At 40.1% G+C, this 26,271-nt stretch overlaps 2 protein-coding genes across 5 annotated transcripts in view; one reads left to right on the top strand and one right to left on the bottom strand.

Annotated features, from left to right (window-relative positions):
• Window positions 1–4,911, bottom strand: part of musk (muscle, skeletal, receptor tyrosine kinase) — a 55,754-nt gene extending 50,843 nt beyond the window's left edge. The window contains exon 1 of the mRNA XM_078286249.1: window positions 4,830–4,911. Within this exon, the coding sequence (XP_078142375.1) occupies window positions 4,830–4,911 (82 nt within the window). The remainder of the gene's footprint in view (window positions 1–4,829) is intronic.
• A 5,294-nt stretch (window positions 4,912–10,205) lies between these two features.
• rassf6 (Ras association domain family member 6) overlaps window positions 10,206–26,271 on the top strand; it is a 21,583-nt gene continuing 5,517 nt past the window's right edge. Inside the window, exons 1-7 of one of the 4 annotated variants that reach the window (XM_071906015.2) lie at window positions 10,206–10,356; window positions 19,953–20,029; window positions 20,546–20,624; window positions 22,818–22,978; window positions 24,927–25,024; window positions 25,290–25,489; window positions 26,254–26,271. The exon at window positions 26,254–26,271 is cut by the window's right edge and continues 84 nt beyond it. In XM_071906015.2, coding sequence (XP_071762116.1) covers window positions 19,959–20,029; window positions 20,546–20,624; window positions 22,818–22,978; window positions 24,927–25,024; window positions 25,290–25,489; window positions 26,254–26,271 — 627 coding nt within the window. In that variant the 5' untranslated portion in view covers window positions 10,206–10,356; window positions 19,953–19,958. Of the gene's footprint in view, window positions 10,357–18,102; window positions 18,453–19,952; window positions 20,030–20,545; window positions 20,625–21,753; window positions 21,848–22,817; window positions 22,979–24,926; window positions 25,025–25,289; window positions 25,490–26,253 lie in introns of those variants that run through there. The other 3 variants (XM_071906017.2, XM_071906016.2, XM_071906018.2) reach the window with 3 other exon arrangements.

The raw sequence follows: 26,271 nt of genomic DNA, 5'->3' as shown, positions 1-26,271 counted from the left end.
GTAATTTTGACACTTTGTGCCAAAATTACGTTACTTCTTTGTTAGTCAGTTAATTTGATTAGAAATCAACAAAATGGACTTCTTGACTGTGGAGTGATATGATGAGATATCGCGTCTCTCTCTTTCTTTCTCTCTCTATCCCTCTCTCTCTCTCCCTTCTTTCCTGTAACACTCTTGTATATTCATCTAATAAATATTAAATACTCAAAAAATCTTTTAGAATTGACTCAAACTACATGTTGTGTTCAATATCTTAACTATTCTGTACAAATTCTCAAGACCATTGTGCTCTGAGGAAACCTCCAAGGAAAGCTATATGGTTTGTTCTCTTCACCTTGCTCTGAACCTGCTGGCTTGTATGGGACAGACTGATCATGGTCAAAATCTTCTTCTGCTGCGTGTTTTCTCACCCTCGGCTCAAAATTAACCCAAAGCTAATTAAAGCCAGCTTCAGCCCAGCAGAACACATAAAAGTGAATCCTTTTGTGTCGTCAAACGCAGCCATGCCTCAAACCACAGCCATCTATCTACAAAGAGTCAATAATAATAATATTAATACACTTTTATAGCACTTGTCAGAGTTGCGAAATGCTTTGCAGACAGTAAAAGACATGAGAAATAAAAACACAATGAGACAAACAGCAAACAATAATACATACAAACACTCGAGAGCATTAAAATCACCAAAGCCTAAACAGTTGACATAACAGAAGTAATGATTTGAAGATTTTAGACAGAAGAATACTCTTTACACTTTTTCCAGTTACTGAGAAACTGTGACGTAAACACAGTGAAGCCGAGGCCTGTTCTCAGCAGCAGCCAGTTCACTGTGGTCAAGCCTAACTCAACCGCGCCACGGACGATTAAACCCAAATTAGGCTATAACTCATCTTAAAAAAGCCAAGTGTGTTCAAACCGAGCTCATGTTAGCCCAGTTCTGTTCAGTTCTGTCAAACATAACCATACTCAGCCCAGACAAGTCCAGTTAAGACCAAATTAGCCTTACTAATGCACGTGCAGCAGCGAGCCATAAAAGCAGATCTATTCCGCCAATCTTCCACCAATACCTGAATCTGCTTTTCCTTGATTGTAGGTGTTAGAAGAACTTTTTTTAAACCAAAAATGAAAGTGAAACTATTGTTCTTAGAGTAGTCTTGGTGGTTGACGGTGGTGGTTGTTGGTTTTTTATCCTATGTTATTATGTACATATAGCTTTTATGATACATTTTTCCCTGTATATAGCTTTATATGATTATATATTATTATATTGATATCCTGTTACTATGTTCGCTATTTGCACAGTTGTCTGAGTTGTTGCAACCCCATTTTACTGCTGTTGTACATGTACAATTATGCATGTGACAAATAAATGTCTTGAATCTTGAATCTCCAACACAGATTTCTATATTTTAAAAAATGAAAACATTCTACCAAAGCAAAAATCCGACTTCAAAGGGAAAGTCCACCCTCGGGTGCTCTTACACTGTTATTTATCTGTGATGTTCAGTGCATTCCAGGAGTTACTTTCTGATGAAGTGCTGTAATTTATATTTTTTGGTGTATCCACTTTCCCTCAACCTTCCTCGTCTACTTCAGAGATTTCCTACATTTCCCAGAATGCCTTTCGACAACCACTCGAGAAGGGGCCTGAACTTGTATGTGTATATGTGTGTGTATATGTGCAGGAGGTGGAGAGAATGATAGCAACATGGTTAGCGATAGCATAGCAAGAGCAAGAAAGCAAGAGTTTTTCCAGTCGAGAAAAAAAACGAGTCACGCTGCAATATGCTGCATTGCATTCTGGTCTCTCTCCTGCTCCTGTGGATGGAGAAATTAGTCTCTCTCCTCTTCTACGATGGATTTCTCCCTGTATGATTGTTGAACGTCTCTTGGTGCAAAATGGCGGCTCTAGAAAGAAGCCCTCGCTCTTCGATTCTGAGGGACTGACACCAAAACCTGACGTTTACCGCTGATGTTTTACATCCTGAAACATTTTCTCATATCAAACTCCATTTTAGCAGCACTGGAAATATCTAGACAGGACATCACATCCTCTACATTTAGCCAGTTATGGTGTGAAAAAAGAAAAAAACACCACCAAACCACCAAATGGGCCCAGAAAAGCAAGCTACATTTCCTATAGCCGTTTTTTAACAGTGTTAAAAGTGTTTTTGGGTGGATTTGTTCCCATTTTTTTCCTCACACTTACCTATTACTGCTAACCGGATGCCTTCAATGATTTGTGCTAACAAGAAGGATGCCATCCACATTCATTTCAGCCTTGTAATTATCGACTGCAGAGTTCAGGTCGTCTGCCAAGCCCGACCTAACGCCATGCCAACCCAACCAGCTCGGCTTCAGTATTCCCCCGTGGGACAGTGAGTCAGCATGTGTGCCACCTGTGTCCTGAACCAGTATGTTCTGTATGTCTGTATTTATAAAGCATGTATTGTATGTCTGGGTCTGCTCTGCTCGCCTGTGCATGTGTGACTATATTCTCACATATGAACATGCAGTATTTGAAACACACATTTGACAAAAAAAATTGATGCTTGTTTTAACTCTGTTACTAAACTCAGTGGGCAAGTGCCTCGGAAAATGTAATCAACTACTCTTTACTTATTACTCATTTAAACAGCAATCGCATTACTTTACTAATTACTCAACAGGAGCAGTAATTAGTTACATTACTCACAGTAGAGACTCCTTGTTTTTCCCTGAGTTTCACATTGCTGTGTTGCGTATCAGATGCTTTGATAAATTGGATGTCGAAAGTCTTGCTTCTCTCCCTCACCCTCCATCTTTTGCTTTGCTCTTTTAGCTAACAGCCGACGTAAACCTGCTGCATGTCCTTGAAATACATATGACGAAAAAAAAACTAACAGGGATTTGGAAAAAAAAAAAAACACTTCAAAAAATTTCAAGGGACAGAAAAGAAAAGGCATTCAGGAACCTCTGCTGATATTTACTAGTCATATTATGCTTCAGTAAAGCAGGAATATTACACATTGCACCTTTAAATTGTTTGTACTGCCAGCAAGAAAATAAAGCAAACCAAAAAAGTACCCAATATTTTAAGATAGGCAGGAAAAAGTCAACATCCAATAGCGGCCGAGACCAAGACAAGTCAAAATAGTCCAAACACCGGACTCCAAGCCTGATATTCAGACTGAAAATCTGTTTCGTTCCCACTCCATTATTCAGCCTGAGAGTGTGGGGGGGGGGGGGGTTGATTTTCCCCGAACCGATCACTAGTGACCGACGTATCCGGACACTCTGATGTTACTTCAGTCACGCTGGGAATATTTACCTACTTTACCAAGGATGTCGGTCGTTTTTGACAAAAATACTGTTTTGCAAAGACGATATGTTTAGGCTGATTTCAACAAATCTGTTCTGCCGAAACACCAATGAAAAACCGTCGCACGAACGGTTCAAACTTTAGTCCCGCCCACAAAGGCTCCGATTGGCTCGATTGTTTCTCTGAGCGAGAACAAGCCGTTGACGAGGGGAAACACCGGACAGAAGTCTAAAGACCGAGTATTACAGTCCTGCCTCCCCTCTTCCCTGCTCACCATGCCACCCTGCTGACCTACATAAACTACCTCGAGTTTTTACAGAGGACACTAGAGATGGACAAAGCCGCAACTTAATAGACCTGTGTCTCTGTCTTTCCCTGTCTGTCTCTCTCTCTCTCAAGAAATAGTATTCATAACTCTAGGATGATATTTGGAGCAACCGGAGATAGATAGATAGATAGATAGATAGATAGATAGATAGATAGTGAGAGAGTGAGAGAGTGAGAGAGTGAGAGAGGCAGATGGAACAGTTAGTTCCTAAGCACCTCTACAACATGTTGCAGAGGATCTGGAGTATAGGAAGGATATAGATTTACTCAGATTTACACTGAGCAGGCCTATAAACACCCTCTCCATTTCCCTCAGAGTCGCCGTGGACAACAGCTGATCTCAGTGCTACATGATTACATGACGAAACTCAAACTGAATTCTCCTTAGGAAACACTTTTCCGACAGATAACTACATACTGTAACATATATAGTACGGCAACTGAAACACAACTGATACACAAAAATGCACTTTGAGGAAAAATGTGTAAGTCATTTTTCCAGATTGCAGAATAACAGTGTTGGCCACATTGATTTTGAAGCTATACTGACCGATCATATTCACTCACACACATGTGGGCAAGCACAGACATGTTCACACAAAAGCCTTATTCCTATACCTATACCTATATCTTAAAATGAGCAATGTAGTTGTTATCCCTTGTTTTTGTCTCTGTATTTATGTATTTTGTTTACATTTGGTAATAAATCTGCCTGTTAAAAGCACTGATCATTGAGAAATAAATAGGACTTGACTGAAGCCTACACTTTGCCCCAAAACACTTAAGTATAGGCGGCTCTTTTGTATTATTATAATAACTTATTCTGAACAAAACACATGTCAAAGAGACTAGTTTTAATGACCAAAACGAGGTATTCACACTTTACATTTGTAGAGTGTACACCTAAAAGGTATACTGTCATGCCAACAATTACCTTTGAGTATAGGTGTCACCTCAAATGGTGGATATCTCATTTTGGAATGAAACTCTACATATGTTTGACCTATATTTGTTTTTTTATCTCTTGTAAAGTGTCTTTGAGTATCATGTACGGCGATTTATACATAAAATGTATTATTGTTGTTATTATTATTATTTATAAAAGTACCCGAGACACCTTGTGACCAATTAGTCCTCAATGCCAAGACAGACACACTGAACTGATCTCTCACTGCAGACACATTATCCGAACCTCACTCACCTCTCTGGACGCCGTAACTTGAGGTGACCAGAACCAGCAGAAAGAGGATCTGGAAAACTGGCTTGGGTCCTGCAGTCTTCATCCTGGTTCTAGAGTGTTCCCTCTGGATAATAGTTTTTAGACAGGCAGGTATACAGCAGGTCGGGGGTTAGATTCCCATGGCAGGTAGAGGGAGGATCTGGTTGGTCGACTCGGTGTGTTTCTTCGGTCTGTGCGTCTGCGTGTGTCTCAGCCAGGGACAGCCATGCTAGCTGTATGCTCAACACTAGCCAACTCTCTGATTCTGTCCCTCTCACTCTGCGTGTGTGTGTGTGTGTGTGTGTGTGTGTGTGTGTGTGTGTGTGTGTGTGTGTGATGGACAGTGGCAGCTGCTGGCTGTCCTCTTGTACAGTCACTCAGGTTGCGTAGCTGCGCTCACAGCCCCAAAAGCTCCACTGCAGAACAGCTAACTACATTCACCAGTAATAAATAACAATGTGACTCCAGTATTTGTTCATATATTCTTAGAAATAACTAACTACACTCAAGATTTAATACTTTATTGTCATGTCAACATTTTGCCTCAGTGCTATAATACAAATCCACTAGTCTCAGTCACATACTGTATATTTACATTCAGAAATAAAAATAAAAACATTCAAAAATCTCGTAATCCATTTGTATCTCTCCAATCCAAGTTACAACACAATATTATTCAGTATGGTACTGATCGCTTTGTCTTTCTCCGTATCTGTTTGTCCACTTCCTCATTTTCTCTTTATGTACAGTCTTATATGCAGATAGAAAATACATAAACAGCACATATAAAGCATGTGACAATAGAATGCATACACACAATAAACATAAACATTATACATTTTTACAAGCAAACTTACACACACACAAACACACTATGTAACACGCACACATGCTCACATACTGTATATTTTCACTGTTACATTTTCACACACACGCACACACACACACACACACACACAAACACACACACACACACACTCACAAAGTCTGTAAACGTTTTATTTGCATCATCTACCGATCTAACTTCAGTTTACGCAGGATTCAAATATTACAAAATTATGGTTTCACGTATAACAATTCAAAAAGCATCATCTCTTCCACTCTCTCTCTCACACACACACACACACACACACACACACACACACACACACACAGTCCAGGAGGCAGCCTTTGTGTCCACCTGTTGCCGCGCTGTATGTCCCGGTTTATTTTGGGAAAGGAATGGCATTTCCCAAAGGGTTTGTTTGCTTCTTATCCATTCTGCTGTGGATGGAGTCGGCTATTGTGCTCCCTCAGCAGGCCCGCTGAGCACTTCACACCGCTGTGAGGTGAAAACACACACCGCTGTGAGGTGAAAACACACACCGCTGTGAAGTGAAAACCGCCTTCTAGATGTTTATAACTGCAGGGGTAACTGCCACCTTAACGCTCAAATCCACTACTGCACTGTAAAGAAGGATAAACCCGATCTTAGCTCAGGACTAGCTAGTGTTGCTAACAATTTCCACAGGTTAAAGACGAGATGAAATGAAAAATGCCTTTTTAACCCTTTTAGATCACATCCCCGGTCATATTGTGCACCTATTTAACAATATATGCCAAAAAAAATACCAAAAATCAATTTCATTGTATTCTTATATCAAAATTCAATCATGTTTTCTTCCTGTAAAACAAAATATGCCGTGTGCTTACGTAAGCATGCCCGTAACTAATTTCAACCAATAATATCATGACATCCACCCATCAATCAATCTTCAACTTTTAGCGCACAGAGCTAAGAGGCTAAGATTCATTAGTTAGCTAGCTAGCAACAGCACGGTACTTCGGTGTGTCTTCAGGTGTTATGACACGCCCACTTTTCAACGTTCAAATCAAATTCCTCCAAACGTTACGTCCCGCCTGTCTTTCCTGTTTCACTCGGAAATACGTCACGATACGGAAGTTAGATACTCTCGAAATGCCGTTTCATCTCGACTTTAAAGGCATACTGAGCAGGATGTTGCTGGTTGTGACTTGTAAACACAACTTTCAAAGTTGACCCCTCCTCCCTACGGTTGCCAGAACGGTAAAAACCGGTAAAAAAAAGTACAGCGAGGTTCACAGACCAAGCACTAATCAATGGATAAGACAGATGTTATCAAGCCTTCCATTAGAAAGGATAACTTACATATTAAAGGCTAAACAGCGTATATTTGAGAATATATGGATGCCCTTCATTAATTATGTTAAGGACTTAGATTTAACAGATGATCAAGTGAATGACAAATTTTTGTGGACAATGCAGTTTCTGAGCTTGTAGATATTTTTTTTTTTTTTTTTCTTCTAAATACTTGTTATATTTTGTATTTATTGCAATGAATATACTCCATTTTGTTTAGATTACGATTTGTTAAAACAGGAGGAGCATTCTTGTTGTTTTTTTTGTTTTGTTTTGTGTTAATGCAGCAATTTTATGTTGTATTCTATATTATATGAATGTAAAAGGCTGTATTTCATGGTGTTGAAAATTTAAATAAAAAATAAAAAATAAAAACACAGCGAGGCAAAACAGCTAGCAGACAAGGCTCGTTCCAAAACAAGTGTGAATCTGGGGTTTGCTTTCACCGGTTGGAGAGTATTGGAGGAGAGGATGTGATGAAGAGTTGGCCTGTTTTCTGTTGGACAGGTAGGTGCCGGTTAGCTTAGCTGCAGCTTTTCTACTATAATGAGGCTACGCTAACGGCAGCTAGCTTCCAGCTCATCACACACACTCGCTCCGACCAGTTGCTCTGTTTTAGAGTTTGTGAGCGCAGCCAGCGTGGCTTGTAGGTATAAAAGGATTCAGCGGTGGTTTTGGTTGCAGGACACACCTGCTGCCAGAAGGTCGACGCCCAGAAACGTCCCGAACATTCAGAAATTAGAAACTCCAGGCAGAAGGCAGCGGGCTCTCTGCAGACACACACACACTGTCACACACTACCAATGGGCCATAAGTCACGATTGAGTAGGATCATTTTTGGATGAGTTTATGCTATTTCAAGGGGGAAATAGTGCTCAGTATGCCTTTAACAACAGAATTTTCATTCTAGAATTTAATGTGAAACAGTGTGAAAAGGGGCTAAATTTGTCCTGGGATAAAAGGTGCAATAAGTTAGATTTTGACTGCCCCAGATTTTTACTGCACAAAATGACTACAATATATCTGCAGCAGGATGATAAGGTTGTTGATCACTACCAATGACTGAACGATTACGTGGCCAAGTACTGAGATTTCTGTTTTGGAACTAAATCTCTACACCCATCGGAAGATGGTGCTGCGAGCGAGCGAGCGACCGGCATCGCAACACATTTTAAAGATTATTTTTTCGGCATTTCTGCTTTATTACAATAGTCACAGTAGAGATCGACAGGAAAGTGCCAGAGACTCATACAGGAGGAGAAAAGTTCTGTGAGTGTTGTTGCAATTCCTACTGGTCGCCAATAGATGTCATTAATGGTCACATACTTCATGCCCGACACTGCAAGGGAGAAGGGAGTGGAGGCTGGGTAGAGTAACGACCAGGCAAAGAGCTCCAGCTGGCATGCAGGACTGGACTACGGTCTGGAGGTATGGGGGGGGTGCAAATTAGCAGCTTCCTACACCAGCACCGGGGTTTTAAATTCAAACAAGCAGCCACAGACCGCCAGCGGAGGGGGGGCAGATGGGGGCAGCATGGGAGAATTTGGAGATTTTGACGCACAAGGTGGGGTGCAGCATTCAGGATGAGCCGTAAGGGTCGAGGAGAGTATTTCAGGAGGGAGTTGTAGTAGTCCAAATGAGAAGATGATGACTAAATCTTGAACAACGAGCTGGGCAGAGTCCCTGGGGAGGAAGAGTCTTACTGTGAGAGAGCAAAACTGCGGTATCAGTTTGTGGCTGAGATGTGGACCTCGCATGCCAGTTGGCTGCCGAGGATCACACCAAGACTCTGGGCATGAATCCACTCACTGTGGTGTTGTCGGTGGTGACAGGGAGGTCCGAAGGGATATATATATTACCTTTATTTAAACTCCAGAAAATCATTGAGGGCTGGCCCCTCATTTACAATGATGTCGAGTAAAAAAGATATAAAATAATAATAAAAATACAAATTTCAATTCAAACAAGTATATAAGTACAGTTAATAAAAGATACAAGATACAAAAAACAATCAATTAAAACAAGTATGTATGTACAGATAATAAAAGATACAGGATACAAGATATAAAATAAATCAATTAAAACAGGTGCAAACAGAAGTTAAGTGGTTAGTGATCATAGATTTAAATTGACCAAGGGTTACTAAAGTATCATTTTTTTATCAATATAAGTGACAAATATCTCAAAGACCACTTAAGTGAAAAAAGGCATGATCAAACCAAATGTCAAAGCAAAGAAAAGCATTGCAGCAAACTTTGTCAGATAAAACCAAACTTAATATTGTTTCGGAGTATCGTGTAAGTATAGTATAATTTGCAAAGAGTTTCAGCTCCATCCAGTGGTGAAATCAAAGACATATACAGCTGAAAGGAGTTCATCCATCTCTTTCACTGGGCAAGCATGCACAATATTCCATAAGGGAACCTGCTATTAAAATGTAAATGTGGGATCACAGGACACAGCTTTCCCACAGCCTCAGCTGTCACACATAAGGCCTACAGATGGTGTTGTGGTTACGTTTGCCCCTCACGGCCTGAGATTCAATCCCACCAGAACTTTGTTTCCTGTGTCTCCTTCTCAGTCTTTGGGAGTCTTTATGATCATGAACAGCTTGTCCACTGATGCTCTCACTCCCTCTGCTGCCATGGAAATTAATTGCACCCACATCACCATGGTGTGAGTAAATTAAACAGCCTAAAATATTCTGGAGGAAGAAGAAGAGGAGGAGCAGTTGACATTTTGGGGTCAGAAAGTTTTTCCCGTTGAAGAATCTAAGGAATAACTCTCTAACTTATCTAATAAAATCAGAAAGTGAATGAGTCATTTTTCGATATAAACTCAGTGTTCTTCATAGACAGCTGATATGACAAGACCTTCAGAGGCAGTCTATTTAAGATTTTGACTTTGATCTTGCCTACAATCTACAGTCTCAGGTAGGGGTGTGTCCTTTTCTCTCTCTCTCTCTCTCTCACTCTCTCTCTGTCTGCATATGCACACACACACACACACACACACACACACCACTCACTCTCTCTTCCTACAAGGTGTGCAAGTACACACACACACACACACACACACACACACACATGCACAAAACAGGTGAGTCATATCTGTGTCAGCAGCCCCTCCCACTCAACACTGTCTCAACGTGTCCAGCAATCATTAACCAGCCGCTGCAGTCTGCTGCACTACGCTCACCTCTCACCACACGTACTCTGGACCTATCAATACACACACACACACACACACACACACACACACACACACACACACACACACACACAGAAGTTACGAGAGCTCAAACATGGAGTGAACCATCTACATCAGTCAGGAGACTGAAAGATCAGCCAGGTAGGAGCGAACGCATTTTTGATCATTTTCACTTTCTGCCTTTAGACCGTTACAGTGTGCTGTGTTGTAGAAGTAGAGGTACCAAATATTACTCATTTTTTCTACTAACTGTAGTAAAATTTGTGAATTTATCAATACCAAATTCATCAAAATATGCTCATGAGGGTGATTTCTTACTTTCTGGCAGTTATTTAGCACGTGGGTGAGATTCGAAAGTGCACAATTTAAATGTATGCAACATTTACATTAAATATTGGAATGTTTTAGTGTCTGCATGATAGATTTGAGTTTCTTATGCGCTGGGTCGTTATTCTTATGCGATCAAAGCGGCTAACGTCGCTTCCTTTGTGGACTTCATGTGATGAGTCTTAAAGCCACAGTGCAGAATTCATACGGCCATTTAAAATGTAAATGCATTGATATACACTGATGAACAGCTTGTGCATGGGCTTAGATATGATTAATAGCCTGTTTATTATTTTCATAAACTATTACCACTCAATGTACAGGTCTGTTTTGCTCTAATGTTTAAAAAAAAAAAAAAGAAAAACCATTTACAGCCTCAAAATACATGTAAAACTCATATCTAGCTGTATACTGTCAGTCAATTAAAGTGAAAAATGTCTTTTAGTGAAATTAAATAAGACGTTAAACATCTCCAGGATGACAGTGTTTCAACAGGGGGCGCTATTCTTCAATTATGTATAAAGTCTAATGTGTGTGTGTGTGTGTGTGTGTGTGAGTGAGCAAGACAGAGACAGGGAAAGCATCAAAGAGTCAAAGACAGGAATACAAAGAAAGAAAAAGAAAGAAAGAAAGAAAGAAATACAAAATGAGGGTCCAACAAAAAAACTAAACAAAACAAAATCAGGATCAAACATAAAGACAGAAACAAAACAAAAATACTGAGGGAAAAGCTACGGGACAGTCAGAGACACAGACTGAGACAATAAGAGGGAGAGAGAGAGAGAGAGAGAGACATAGAAGATGACAGAGGAGGGAAGGTCTGGGTGTGGCCTCTTGTACCTTGGCTTTTTTCCCCCCTGGCTATGGTTTTTCCAACTCACTGTCTGATAATAAAAAGCCAGAGGTTCAGCCTGTGTTCCACTGTGTACACACACTGCACCCTCCGCCCCTCCCTCCACTCAGCACACACTGTGGTCTCCTGGCTCTGGATCTGTATCGATGGACAGCTTCATTATCACAGGGTGACATCATGCATCATTTTTTACATTGATACACTACCAGTCAAAAGTTGTGGACACACCACATCTTTCTTTATTTTTTACTATTTTCCACATTTTAGAATAACAGTAAAGACACCAAAACTATGAAATAACACAAAGGGAATTATGCAGCGACCAAAAAAAGTGTTAAACAAATCAAAACTATCTTATATTTTAGATTCTTTAAAGTAGCCGCTCTTTGTCTTGATGGAAAGGCAAAGGCTTTGGGAAGAAATTCATACATAGGATCAACTTCACTGTTTATATTTGTCTAAGAAACTCATTTCAAGCATTTAAGCAGAAGCCTTTAGATCAAAATGGCTTTAAGAGAATGAAAAACATAATAATATTCATCAGGTGTGTCAAAACTTTTGGCTGGTAGTGTACATTCTCTAGGAGTGCTTCAAAGGGAGTTGCACTGAATCACACATCAATCAGTGACTATTTTATCTGCAAGCTGGAGTATCTTGCATCCTTCTTTTGAAATGCATTATTCTTAATTTGGGTCCCAAACATTCGATAACTTTGCTTTTCTTCTGTTTCTTTCTCACTCTGTCACTCACACAAATACCCAGACATTCACATCCATATGTCAGCCCTATTCAACAATATTCTAGATACATTTCCCTTCCTAAAACTAGTAATTCTCAACTCCCCACCCCCGCCCCACCCTTGCCATTGACTCTGCACCCAAGTTTGAATGCCATTGTTCTCACCTGCCCAAGCTTGAACGCACCCATGCTTTCCAATGCTTTCCCGGTTAGCTTGGACCCAGAATTTGCCTATGATGTGACTCCCAAAAGTGGAAATATGCAAAGCTGTTTTTACCTGGGCTCTTCATATAGACTAAGTAAGACACTGAAGCACTCATTCAAGTCTGCTAGCTTTGCTTCACCTTTGTCCTCTACTGTCGAGCACCAAAACACTCTTTTTAAAAAACTTGGTTGGAGCACGTTGGACATACAGTATATTTGGGACTCTAAAAGTAGAAATATGTTTTCAGGAGACTGGATCCAGACATGAGATTGTGAATTTCCCTTTTGGGTCCAAGAGTGAAAGAGTTAAAGAACCTCTTCCATGAAGGAACAGTGGCTGTGTTGAATTAAAGGAACCAGTACACTCTCACCGATTATACTGAGTTTACAATGTTGACGGTTTATCTGTGGTTCTGCTTTACTGTTGGCTTTGCTCTTGACTCTCAGCATGCCTGTGATTCACAGAAACACACACACACACACACACACACACACACACATGCATGCACATTCACACACTCACACACAGGCCTGATGTATTTGCTTTAGGGCCTTAACACACATGTTCAGGCTTGAAATGACAAACTAATGCAGCGCTGACATCTGAGGCAAAGGTTAGAGAGAGGAGAGAAAGACTCGAATGTCAGGACTTCATATGGTGCATGTGGCGTACCATGAACTCTACAACACTGATCGATTGATTCATTTGATTATAGTGTCATACACCACACTGGTGCCCAGCCCGCATGGGCTTATAAGACACTGTAAGTGAAACAAAGTGATCAAACAAAAGGTACAATGCTGAAAACACAGAGTGCATGTTGTGCATCTACAATTCACTTTCAAATTACATCACAAGTTCAGTATCGTAGCGTCCAATATCTCATTCAGAATTCTAAATAAATAAAAATTCCTTCCTTCTTTCCCACATGTTAGAGATATATGGGGCAGTGTCATAGTTTCTAAACAGATATTCAAGTCTTTGACTATCCTCCATAGAAATAAATCACAATGAATTAGCTTATCGCACAACTTAATTCTCAAATCATTATATAAAAAACAACAATCGTTTTTACTTTTTGATCTCTTTCTTACAGCAGACTGTACTCACACACACACACACACACACACACACACACACACATATCTTCCATATGTATTTGGTGTTGAGAGAGCACCGCAGCAGGGAAAATGCCATCTCTGCCCAACAAAAATCTGACGTTGGGCGTAATTTTGTCCAATGTTGTCTCACAAGTACAGTCTCAGTGGTTAGAATTTGAACTTTCATCAAAATTATTAGTTTTATATTTTTATTAGTTAGCCAAAAAAAGAACAGCTGTAGTGGCACAGCCTGCATTAGAACCAAAACTTACCGTACCAACACAGGGAAAATCACAGAGCCAAAACCAAAATGATTCCATCCAGCACAGCTACAAAAACACTTTACTGAGCAGAGTGTCTTGTTCTTGATGGAGTGGAAAAGCCTCACAAAGAGCACATGATACTAAAACTTTCTACTGAAACCAATACTAATGAAATGCATTGGAAAATGCTTCTGAAATAGCATTTACAACACAATCCTAAAAAGGATTTGTCATTTGCGAAAACATGCATGACCATGCGGTTGAACCCAGGACAGACAGGAGGATGGGACGGTGTTTGAGAGGAAGAGGAGGGGTAATGATGAAGATAAAGTAGAGGTTATGAAACAATAAGTAAAGTCTTGAAAAGATTGTTCATAAAAAAATTATATTATTTAATTAAAGCAAGTTTTACCATAAACGTACGTCTCAACCATACGGCAGACGTCTATAGTAAAGATCAAAATGAAAAAAAAATTGTTGGAGGCTGGTATTTAGGTTGCTAGTGATGAGAATCGGATTGATTGATTGATTGATTGATTGATTTTATTTGACAGATTTTAAAATATACATAAGTTTGAAAGCCCTTTGCCTGCAACCATACACATAGTAAAATTGGAATTTAACACACAATAATGTCAAAAAGACTTAAATAATATGTTTTTCCTTAGCTCTTTGCAGAAGTTAAAGGGTTAACATCTGTCACAAATCCTCATTCAACCCCTTGCTTCTGTTTTTTTAACCTTTAGTTACCCGGTGATGATCTGCTGAGCATGTCCTCTTTTTCAGCAACGCCCTGCTTCACACCCATTCACACACAAACATTCACACCAGGGAGAGATCCTGTACAACCAGAGTGTTAACATGTTGGCCCGGGAGCAGCTCCAGTGCAGCAGGTGGCACAGTGCCTTGCTCAAGGGCATCTCAACGGTAGATGTTGAGGTGGTGGGGGTCTCACTCACTTCACCAACTTTACGGGCAATTTTACTCTCCGTCTTTGCTGTAAGTTTTGTACAGTTAAACCTGCAATAAGCGATATCAGACCTTACAACCAATCCTGAAGCTAATGCGTGCTATGTGGAGATTTCATTGAGACATAATGATATAAACCAATATCCACACAGCAGCAGCGGTGTTGCTGTTTCCACCTCTTGTCTAAAGCTTGTTGTCAAATTCCGCTCTGGAATGAAGCTCCTCCGGCTCCATTCAGCAGCTTTTCATGTTTTTAAAACTAGCTTGTCTCCTCCCTCGCTGTTTAAAAGTGGCTCTCAGCCCCTCCCATTCCCTACCTCTTCACTTGTCACTGTGGGCCATACAACCTACTTCTCTGTAGGTACGGTTAGCTTGGCTATTAGCCTTTATGCACGGTGGTTTGCTATGTTTGTCCTTGGTAGGCCTCCGTAGTGCAGTGGCTTTGCTGTGTGTCAGAGCCATATAGAGAGAGAGTTGCGTCAACGGAAGTCCAAAATGCTTGATCGTCACGTGATTCACGTAGCTTCAGATAGTTCCAGGAAGTACTTGGCGGGCAATTTGAAAACGTAAATACAGAGAGACAGAACTGCGATTTTTGGTAATTAGTAGTCAATAAATGCATTGATTTACAATATTTATATAGCACACCGACATGTGTATGTAGTTACATCAATGTTTTTTTAAAAAGTAAAACTTGTATGGTTTATTGATATATTTAAAGGGAGGGGAAGGGAAGGAATGTTTCAAAATTCAGATTAGATTAATTTTCTACCATTTCTTTAATTCATGGTGGTTTCAGTAATCCCATGGTAACTGAGGGCCTAAGTAATCTTAATGATTTAAGCAGAAATCTGTTTATTAAAAAGGGTACATTAAAACACATCCCATCCAGACAGGACAGGACACATTAAAACACATATATATTTATACACATATAAATATATATATTTTATGTATCTTTTGTCTTTTTACTATGCATTTATTTACCGCAATGAATTCATTAAATAAATCTCTAATAAACTCAGAAACATGAATAGCATGTCAAGCAGGTTGTCTGTGCCCTTTCCTCCGTGTTGTCCTTGCATATAGTCTCCACCATGGTTTGCTGTGCTGCATGGGGATGCTCCAATCGCTCGGAGAAAGGAGTACGAATGTATGGTTTCCCCACTGATACGGAGAGGAGGAAAAAATGGTTGGCTCAAGTCAGCAGGAGCAATCTTACTATCACTAAAGATCACAACAACAAAAAAATATGCGAGGTAATAATATTCAAACACTTCATTTGCACTTTTTCACAAACAAAGACCATACCATTGGGAAGCTTAATGTTTGGTTTATTAAAAATAAGGAACAGGGAAAGGCTTGTAAAACCCAGGGAGTTGAGACTCAGGGTGCAGGGTGAGGGTGCTGTCTCATTGCAGGGAGTCTTCAGGCTCCATTTAATCCCCCTGTGGTTCTTGGGCTGAAAGAGAGAGTGAGAGAGGGAGAAAAAGACAGAGGAGAAAGGGTTAGACACACCTATATAGGCTTGGATGGGAAATTGCCTTGGGAGATGAGGTGTGGTCTTTGTTCCTCAACTTAAGTTATGGAACTTCATTAGTTGTGATCATCAACAGCTTTTGCTGCTGATGTTTAACAAAGTATGACAAGTGGCATCAGTTACTGATGTGATATTAATTTGTATAAAGTTGTCTCATGTTCTTGGTTGTCTTTTATATATGTAATGAGTGTATACATGTCCAGTAAGTATAAAGTGTTCCCTAATACTGTGCATTCAACCACTATGGGATGTGTACAACACTCAACCCATAAGTTACGTTTTTGTTTACTGTTTTGAAGTCTCAAATATGCACTCTAAATCCATATCAATAGCGATGTATCACAAAAATAGCTCTCTTCCTTATTATTGTGTAACGTTAACTTTATTATTAGCTCTTACTCCAAAATGGATATCCTCATTTCACCACCTCCACCCACCACTCTACAAACACATGCCCCAATGTTATATTTAACTAATATTTAACTCCCCCCACCCCGAAAAAATCACGTTTAGAAGTCTTTTTCTCTAATTCCACAACGTTGGATGAAATGACATTAAGAGAACGGAATTTATAATTAATAGGCTGTTCGTGGTTAACGTTATGTGTTGCTAACTTTATTCAGTATCCTAGCCTAATCTGTTATCTGTTAACGTTCCCTAAATCTACTAATTTAGAGGGGGATAATCCACTAACATGCTTTAATGCACATGTTAATTTAATAACAGATGTGCTGATAATATACAATCTGATTCTTTAAACATCTTACCCTTTCAAAGTGCATCACAAACGGTCCATTCCGCTGCAACTCTACTGCGCTGCTAGTATTAGCCGCTAACTTCCGGGAACTATTGAGAGGCTCCGCGATCCGCCATTGCTGTAAAAAAATGGTCCATTGGAGAGAACGGAGATGACGCAACTCTCTCTCTATATGGCTTTGCTGTGTGTTATTAACAGATGTGCTGCAATTTCTGTCGCCCTCTAGACGTCAGAACATTTTGCTTTAAAGCTACTATATGCAACTTTTCTCCTTGAGGCAGGAAGTGTATTGTTAGTCCCGCCCTCCTCTCCCTCAGTTGGCCAAGTTCCTGCCCCATCACTTGTCGGTCATCTTGATGAGCTGTCATCTAACCTGAGTAATCTGTAAAGCCTCTGCCAGCATTGAAGAAGCAAACAATGACTGCAGCCAATCTGCAATAAAAAAAAAAGAGCAACGCTGATGTTGACTGTGCTTTTGAACGGATCTTGTCCGTCATACATTTATCTTCACAGTTCTTTCTTTCTTACTGCTTTCCTCCATTGTTGTTGTTATGACTTCCTTACTGTGCCAGCCAGATGGGCGTGGCCAGCATCTGACACGCCCACAGTAAGTGGCTTACGCCCCAAAACATGCCAAACGGCATTGAAAAGCCAATTTCAGGCAAATGGGTGACTTAGGCCTGAACGTATAGGGTCACAGACAGACCCAGACAGATCATGTATAATATATACTATTTATTTATTGTTATTTCTATAAATAAAAGTTGCATATTGCAGCTTTAAACTCTCTTTCTGTCTGGTGCACAATGGTTGTTATGTTACACCGCTCCAAACAGGAGTGAACTGACAGCCGGACTGGGGAGGGCAGAGCGGGTGACAACTGCTGAATACCTGAGATTCCTCTGAACGGCAAAGAACAGGCTGAGACAGAAAGAGAGAGAGAGATGGAAAGAGAGAGAGAGAGAGAGAGAGAGAGAGGGAGAAAGTCATTCTTGTTGCCAGCGGGTAAAGTGTTTTCAGAGTGCTGCGTCATTCACAGAAGTTCACAAGAACAGAAGGATAGAGAGAGAAAGAGAGCGTGTGAGAGAGAGAGAGAGAGAGAGAGAGAAAAATAAAAAAAGAAAGAAAGGGGGGAGAGAAGCCACGTGGATACACCAGCAGTCTCTCTGCTCACAGGCACAGGCTGCAGCTTCTGTGACCGAAAAATAAACAAGTGGCTGGGTCTACACTGTCATCACTGGTTACTGGGTGGAGTACTGTTATTAAATCTCTCGCAGAAGAGGACAAAAAAAGAAAGCGAAAGAGCAAAAGAGCAGAGAGAGAGAGAGAGAAAGAGATAAATTTAACACAGAAACCACAGAGAGGGAGAGGGAGAGAGAGAGAGAAAAGGCAGAGAGAGAGAGAGATATTTAAAGCACAGAAAGAAGAAAGAGACAGAGACAAAGAGGATCAAGAAGGGAGCTCTCTTTTGCCATGTTAGATAAGGTAAGACTCTGATTATACGTAGTTTTTGTTTTTGCTGCATCGAGGCATTTTAGTTCGCTTTCAGTGCCAGTTCTACATTACATGGTGGTCAGGTGTCTTTACTTTGGAGCAGAAACACAACAGGCGCTGTTGTTATTGGGAATTGAGCAACCTTCCGCCGAGTACGCAGCACAACCTGGATCCAACAGTTTCTCCTAATTCCTGGTGTTTGTTTTTACTTTCTTGGAGCGCAAGATGTGTTGGCTTTACCTCTTAACGACAATTCAGACAGGCGAGTTGTCAAGCACAGAAAAGGGTAACGTTTTAGTCCACAATTTCCTAATAATTTCCTAGAAAGGAACTGTTACTTTCTTGGGAAGTTTCCTGGAACGAACCATGAAATGATGTAGTAGTTATAGAGAAAATGTCAGCAGTCCGTCAATTTCTAAAAGAGTTTCCTGGAAAGAACTGCAAAACTATAAACTATTTATCAGTAAAATAATAGGCAGAGTTCAATTTGGTAACCCAAGTCATTATTCACATAATTATGTAATATAGATATTTGTTGAATTCCTTCCTCTAATTTCTAATTTTCTATATAACTACTACATCATTTCATGGTTCTGTCTTAGACCCTCCAACTACCATTGAACTCTTTCTCTGTTTTCACTATAGTTAATACATAATGTAATGGTTCTTTCCAGGAATTAACAGTTCCTTTCTAGGAAATTATTAGGAAATTGCGGACCCGGAAAATAAAGCGTTACCCAGAAAAGTACAAATAATTGACTGTCACATCGTCTAATTTGATGGCGCTTGTTGTATTCTCCTGTGTTATAAACTAAACCTACTCATCTCTTATTCCAAACAGATTAGGATTATTTGCAGTACAGTTGGAAGGGGTTTGTTCCTTGGGGAAAAATGCTAATGTATCTGAAATCCATCAGTCAATATTTGAAAAACACAGATGATTCTGTCCTTAACACACAAGTTAAGGTCTGATGGTGACTTATTACTTTAGCAGCAACCTTCCTTTATTCCTTTATTTTCCTTCCATTTCATTCATTCACTCAGTATTTGTCAAATTTAGTTAAATGTATTCACCACTTAACAAAATTTGACAGTTACTGACAACTGCTTTTATTTACTGACTTCTTTTAAATCACTTCGTGAAACACATTTTTATAGACTCTTTTATAGACTCGCTTATATGTGATGTTGTCTTTCTATCTTAACTTATTTTTATTTTATTTTATCCATACTATTTATTTTGGTTTTTATCTTACATTTGTCCTAGTATTTACTTGAATGTTGCTCTTCTCCACCTATATTCTGATTTTATTTTGACTGTCAAAGCACTTTGTAAACTTTATATAAATAAAGTTATTATTATTATTATTATTTTGGAACAACACCTCCTCATTTGACCCCGGTCTGCTGCTAACCAGCTTCCCATGTGATGCGATTAAAACAGAAGAATATGTTCTTCTGTCTGATCTGACCATGTGTGTCTCTCTGCAGCAGTAGATGCTACCAGAGATGAATAAAGCCGCTCTTCTCCCAGTGGTCCAAGCAGGAGACGGGAGGAGCCTGTCCAGGTGAGTCGCTTACTGTGCAGGTTTTTTTTTTTTTTTTTGAGACTGTCTCTTCCTTGAAAGTACTACAATCTGTATTAACCATGTTTATATTTTCTGACATGCTCTCTTCTCAACCATCTTTGACAGATGTGTCAACAAATAACTTATTTACTACAACCTACTTTAACCATTGTAATGTTTCTTTGTCTAAGTGGAGTGAATTGAAACTATACTTCTACATAAAGATATATTAAGCACACTGCTAAGCTAATGAATGATTGTTGTGTATTCCAGCGAGTAGTCCTAGACTAGTAATTTTGACTTTCTAAAGAGAAATACAGAATTTAAATATTATGTACTATGCAAAGCCAATTTAACCATAAATCAGCCATATCTGGATCACCAATACAGTTGCTTTACAGTTGCATGTTTTCTGCTGTGCTGTACTGTTGTACTATGCTGTACTGTTGCATTACGCTGTACTGTACTGTGTTATGTTGTGTCACTTTGTGCTGTCTTCTGTTGTGTTAATTTCAGGAACGAGTTCCTGTCCCTGCTGAATACCTACAACTGTTTCCTCAAAGACCAGACTCAGCTGCACCTCAACTACTATCAGGTACCCAGGCCATCAGGGAGCGGCACATCAGTACTTACTAAAATGAGCATGATGTCTTAAAATGCAAATACATGCTCCGTGCATGAAAAGTGAGAGTAATACTTTTCCCGCCATGAAAGGATTACAGGAGACACGACTAGAAATAAGAAGTAGTTTGACACTGAAATAGCACAGTGGAAAGTAAAGTTGTGGAGGTCAGGAGGTCAGGGGGCAGATGGATGAAGACATTTACCTTCTAATGAACCAGGTTCAATTCCCAACTCATGAATATTTCCACTGTGAGTGAAGGTTTAATTTTTACCCACAGTTTTTTTTTTTTATAAAACATTAACAAAATCTTAACCTAACCATAACCAAATTGTTTTAGTTGACCAACCTTAACCAAAGTTTTAGTTGCCTAACCTTAACCCTAACCAAAACTGTTTTACTTGCCTAAACTTAACCATCAGCTAACCTTTTCACGTGACCAACGACTGAAATTGGCTTGTTCAATTTGTGTTATTGTCACATAATCCAATTAATGGAGGAATGTAACCCTAACCCTAGTCTAACCCTAACCCTAACCCTAACCCTAACCCTAACCCATCTCACATTATTCGTGTCCACAACACATAATTTACGTTTCAGAGTTTGTGTTGATTTCACACAATTTTATGAGACTGTGAGACTTACTACCCCATTACCCCATGGTGGCTGTGTTGGGGGAAGATAATCAGACAAATCCCCATCAGCTCCAGTCCAAGACCCAGCAGAGAGACGGCATCCGGCCAGTAGCTCCAGCCATTCATAGGAGCCTTCAGACTGGATAACTTATGCAGTCAGCAAGGATTCTTCCTCCATCTGTCCAGCAAGCAGCACAATAGGATACAGTAAAACCTCCTGTTACGACACACAGCACAGGTGGATCCAACTGCAGTCCTCTACTCCCAGGGATTGCCAGGATACTCCATGCCAGCCGGGCCTTTCCACTACATTCAAAGCCTCCTCCTATGGCACTGGGTCCTAACTACTTCCGTCCACCGTCACACTGGACTTACACATTTTCTATGACACATCACAGAAGACCTGCAGCCCTGTGGCATACCGAAGGGCTACATACCACTAAAGCAAGACCGCGAGAACTGTGATTGGCCCGCATTGTATTTCCTCCTACCTGTATCTGGTTGATGTCCGCCGACAGTGAAGACAACATGGAGCAGATCGAAGAGAGACGAGCTGAGGAGGTTCGCAAATATGTCCATCTGTAGGACACTTCATCCCCGGATTATAAAGAGTACCAGATGTCACTGAGTTTATTGTGAGAAATATCCCAGAACCAGAGTTTCAGAGAATGTAAACACTACTGCTTCTTCTGTTTTTATTTCCGTGTTAACAAAGCACGACATTGCCACTTCTGTTGTTAGTACTTCCACTGCCATCTAATGTTTCGCTGTTCTATGCGCAGAATAACCAACGCAGAACTATAAATGCTTGCACCGCCATAGACACCTATGTTGTTGCTATGGCGACACTTTGCTTGCTTCTATCGGACAATGCACATAGGTGCATGAACTCTGAGCCCAGTGATTGTGTGCATGATTTATCGTTAATTATCGTTATTTTTATTCATCAAAATGTTGGCTCTACTGTTTTTAGAGGTCAAAAAAAGAGATTCTGTTATATGCTTGTGGCAAACAGTAGAACATGTCAGATGTTTAGCAGAGGTTTGTTACAGCTGTTCACCAGATTGCCTCCAGAAATTTGACACTAACTTGGAGCAACAGCCCCAAAGATTTGTCACAGCTGTTTGTCAGAGGGGTTACATTTTTGTAAGATTAAAAAATGTCAAAAATATCTAGGGTTCTTTGAGAAATTCAACAAGTTCTTCTCGATTTTTGAAAAATGTACTTGGGTAGATAAATCTGACTCAACTCTTTCTTGCATAAACCTTATATTTCAAAGTTTGCCTTTCTGTTTTTACCCCAATTGATTGGTGACATTTTTTATATAGAGAATCACCCTGGGGCCAATCCAAACCATTGAAATAACACAAACACTGTCTCACTTCTGGAAATAAAAGTAGGTCACTGACTATTCTTTTAGTAGCTATTGTGTAGCTGCTAGTCAACTTGGGTGAAACAGCAGTGTGTTGGTGGAATCTGACTTTTGTAAACATGTACCCTTTATGTCTCTATCTGTCTGTCTCTGCATTAGAGTGATAATGCAGAGGTGATAGTGGAAGGCTTCCTGAACATCTGCTGGGGAGTACGAAGACCCATCAGGCTCAAAATACAGGATGACAAACAGACGCTTCCCTTTGCCCATCTGATGTCGTCGGACCCCACCAGTCCAGTCAGCCCTCTAGGAAGCAAAAGGTTGTTTTCAAGTTTTATACAGAATTTTGTCAATGTCACAGAGCAAGAGAGAGAATGGGAGTAAATCAGGGTCTGAAATAAAATAATAGGCCTGAATCCCCTGGTTTCTACAAGCCTAAATTCACCTTGTATTCTGTTTTTGTCCCCCACGATGAAATCGGGGAAGGGGCTCCGTCTGTCCGTAGGTCACACAAAATACCTCGGATGTGTCTGATTGGATTTTCACAAAATGTAGGGGAATGGTGCATCTCATTGCTCCGTTCAGGCATTTTGAAAACGCCACTGATCAGCCTATGGGGGTCTCCACAGCATTTGTTAAATTGTCTATATGTCAATCAAGAAGCATGTTTTCTATTTATTGCCCCACTACAAAAGCAAATTCCCCAATTGAGCAACAAAAATCTTTAAAGGAAAAATCCACCCTTGGATACTCCTACACTGTTAAATATAATCCATCTGTGATGTCCAGTGCATTCCAGGAGTTATTTTGTGATCTACTGCAGTTAGTTATTTCCCAGTTGTTTCCCAGAATGACTTTGGACTTTGGGTGGAGAAATTGGTCTCTCTCCTCTTCTACGATGGATTTCTCCCTGTATGATTGTTGAACGTCTCTTGGTGCAAAATGGCGGCTCTAGAAAGAAGCCCTCGCTCTTTGATTCTGAGGGACTGACACCAAAACCTGACGTTTACCGCTGATGTTTTAGATCGCTGAAACATTTTCTCATATCAAACTCCATTGTTGCTGCTGGAAAAATCTATTATCTACATCTATTATTTATTACTAGTTATGGTAGTAGAACTAGTAATTTATTTAGTTTTACAAAGGGACAGAATCAGCAAAGCGCCAGTCAGAGGATATAACTGATAGGCATGCAAACACTGTTTTCTGGAGCTTTCCATTGTGCAGCCTTGACAAAGTCACACCTATGGGCCCGAATGCTGGAAAGATAATAGTCACAAAGACACTGCAGTTCAGATAGCGGGTCACAGAGACAGTAACAAATGAACAATGGCTACAATGCTATGATAAATATACTCTGACTCGTAGTATTTACCTTCCTTCACACAGGAATCTCAGATATGGGCTTCACAATGTGTAGGATAGTCAAAACTGCTGATTAACCTCTGCTGTAATGTGGTAAACACTCAGTGGGGAGATCATGCTGACATTTCACTGACCTTTGATCCAGTTACAACTCTGCACACAAACAAGATTGTAAGTGTCACTAATTGCTGGTTTGCAGTGCATTGGCTTTCAAGCAAGATACAGTAGGCTTTCAGACGTATCAATACTTGTGCGAATCACACTTCTATAAGCAATTAATCAATAAATACAGTGAGGAGCTGGCATAGAGTAAAGATGAAGGTTTAAAAAACTTCCTTGATGTAAATTCCTACATAGATTTTGTTTGAGGTCATGTGACAATCCAATCTCTCTCTCTCTCTCTCTCTCTCTCTCTCTCTCTCTCTCTCTCTCTCTCTCTCTCTCTCTCAGATCAAGGTTTAAAAAACTTCCTTGATGTAAATTTCTACATATATAGATTTTGTTTGAGGTCATGTGACAATCCAATCTCTCTCTCTCTCTCTCCCTCTCCCCTCTCTCTCTCTCTCTCTCTCTCTCTCTCTCTCTCTCTCTCTCTCTCAGATCAAGGTTTAAAAAACTTCCTTGATGTAAATTCCTACATATGTAGATTTTGTTTGAGGTCATGTGACAATCCAATCTCTCTCTCTCTCTCTCTGTCTCTCTCTCTCTCTCTCTCTCGCGCTCTCTCTCTCTCTCTCAGATCAAGGTTTAAAAAACTTCCTTGATGTAAATTCCTACATATGTAGATTTTGTTTGAGGTCATGTGACAATCCAATCTCTCTCTCTCTCTCTGTCTCTCTCTCTCTCTCTCTCTCTCTCTCTCCCCCCCCCCCTCTCTCTCTCTCTCTTTCTCTCTCTCTCTAGGGGTATGACACGATGGGGAGAGTATGCTGACCTGCACCACATAGATGAGATGGCGGAGACACCCCAGGAAACAACAGTGAACAGCAGTCATTTAGCAGGTTGTTTTTTTTTTTCTTCCCATTTCTCCAAAAACACACTGCACAACAACTTTACAGGGACAAAGAATGAATTTTGACATTTTGCAAGGCTTCATCCTGTAGAACTTGGTTTCCAGATCATGAAATCTTGGGAAATCTCGTCAAGACTTGAGACTGACTTGGGACTCGAGCAAACTTGACTTGCTCACACCTCAGCTCTCTCTCCATTTGGTCGCCCTTCTGCTCGGCCCGCATTATTATCAATGTGTCTCTGCATGCCCTATAGGCCCCGTTGTTTATGAGAGCACCACACTGCGTCCTGTTAAGGTGAAGACCCCAGAGCTGGAGGCGGAGTCAAACCTGTTTCGCTGCATGAGTGACGCCTCATTGGTTAAGAGGAGGAGGGGGAGGTCCAAGTCTGCATCACAGAAGGAGAGGGAAAGACAACACCGCTTTTCTATCAATGGACACTTCTATAACTATAAGGTAGGTTTCTGCTCAGCATCTCTCCCCTTGTTATGTCTTTTAATTCATCAGTCTCATTCTCTCTCTGTTTCCATCTTTCTCTCCCACTTGCCATCTCTCTTTTCTCGCTATTGCCCTCAACCCATCTCTTTCTTTCCCTATAACCCTCATCTGTTTCTCTTTTTGCACCACTCCCCTCTAGGTGCGGTGGCCCTGAAGTGCAAAACACAACAGCATTTCACAAAACAAATTAACTTATCACAAAAGACAACAACATTTCACAAAACAAATTAACAAATCACAAAACAATATTTTACAGAACAAATTATCAAATCATAAAACAAATTAACAAGTCACAGAACAAATTAACAAGTCACAAAACACAACAGCATTTCACAAAACAAATTAACAAATCACAAAACACAATATTTTACAGAACAAATTAACAAATCACAAAACAAATTAACAAGTCACAAAACAAATTAACAAGTCACAAAACACAACAGCATTTCACAAAACAAATTAACAAATCACATAACAAAACATTTCACCAAACAAATTAACAAATCACAAACACAACATTTCACAAAACAAATCAGCAAATTCAAAAACACAGTTCATTTGTTTTGTGAAATGCCGTTGTGTTTTGCACTTCAGGGCCACCGTACTTCTGTACCTCCCTAATCTCAGCCCAAACAGTTTACAGCACATTAAAAGGAAACAACTATGTGTAAACCACAGAGAAATGTTATGTCTCTTCTTCCCTCTCTCCCTCCTCTCTCCAGACATCTATCTTCACTCCG

This window comes from Centroberyx gerrardi, chromosome 2 (assembly GCF_048128805.1).
Source record: "Centroberyx gerrardi isolate f3 chromosome 2, fCenGer3.hap1.cur.20231027, whole genome shotgun sequence".
NCBI classification, from domain to species: domain Eukaryota; kingdom Metazoa; phylum Chordata; class Actinopteri; order Beryciformes; family Berycidae; genus Centroberyx; species Centroberyx gerrardi.
Note: the sequence above shows the minus strand (reverse complement) of the source record. Positions and strands in the feature narration are given on the sequence as shown.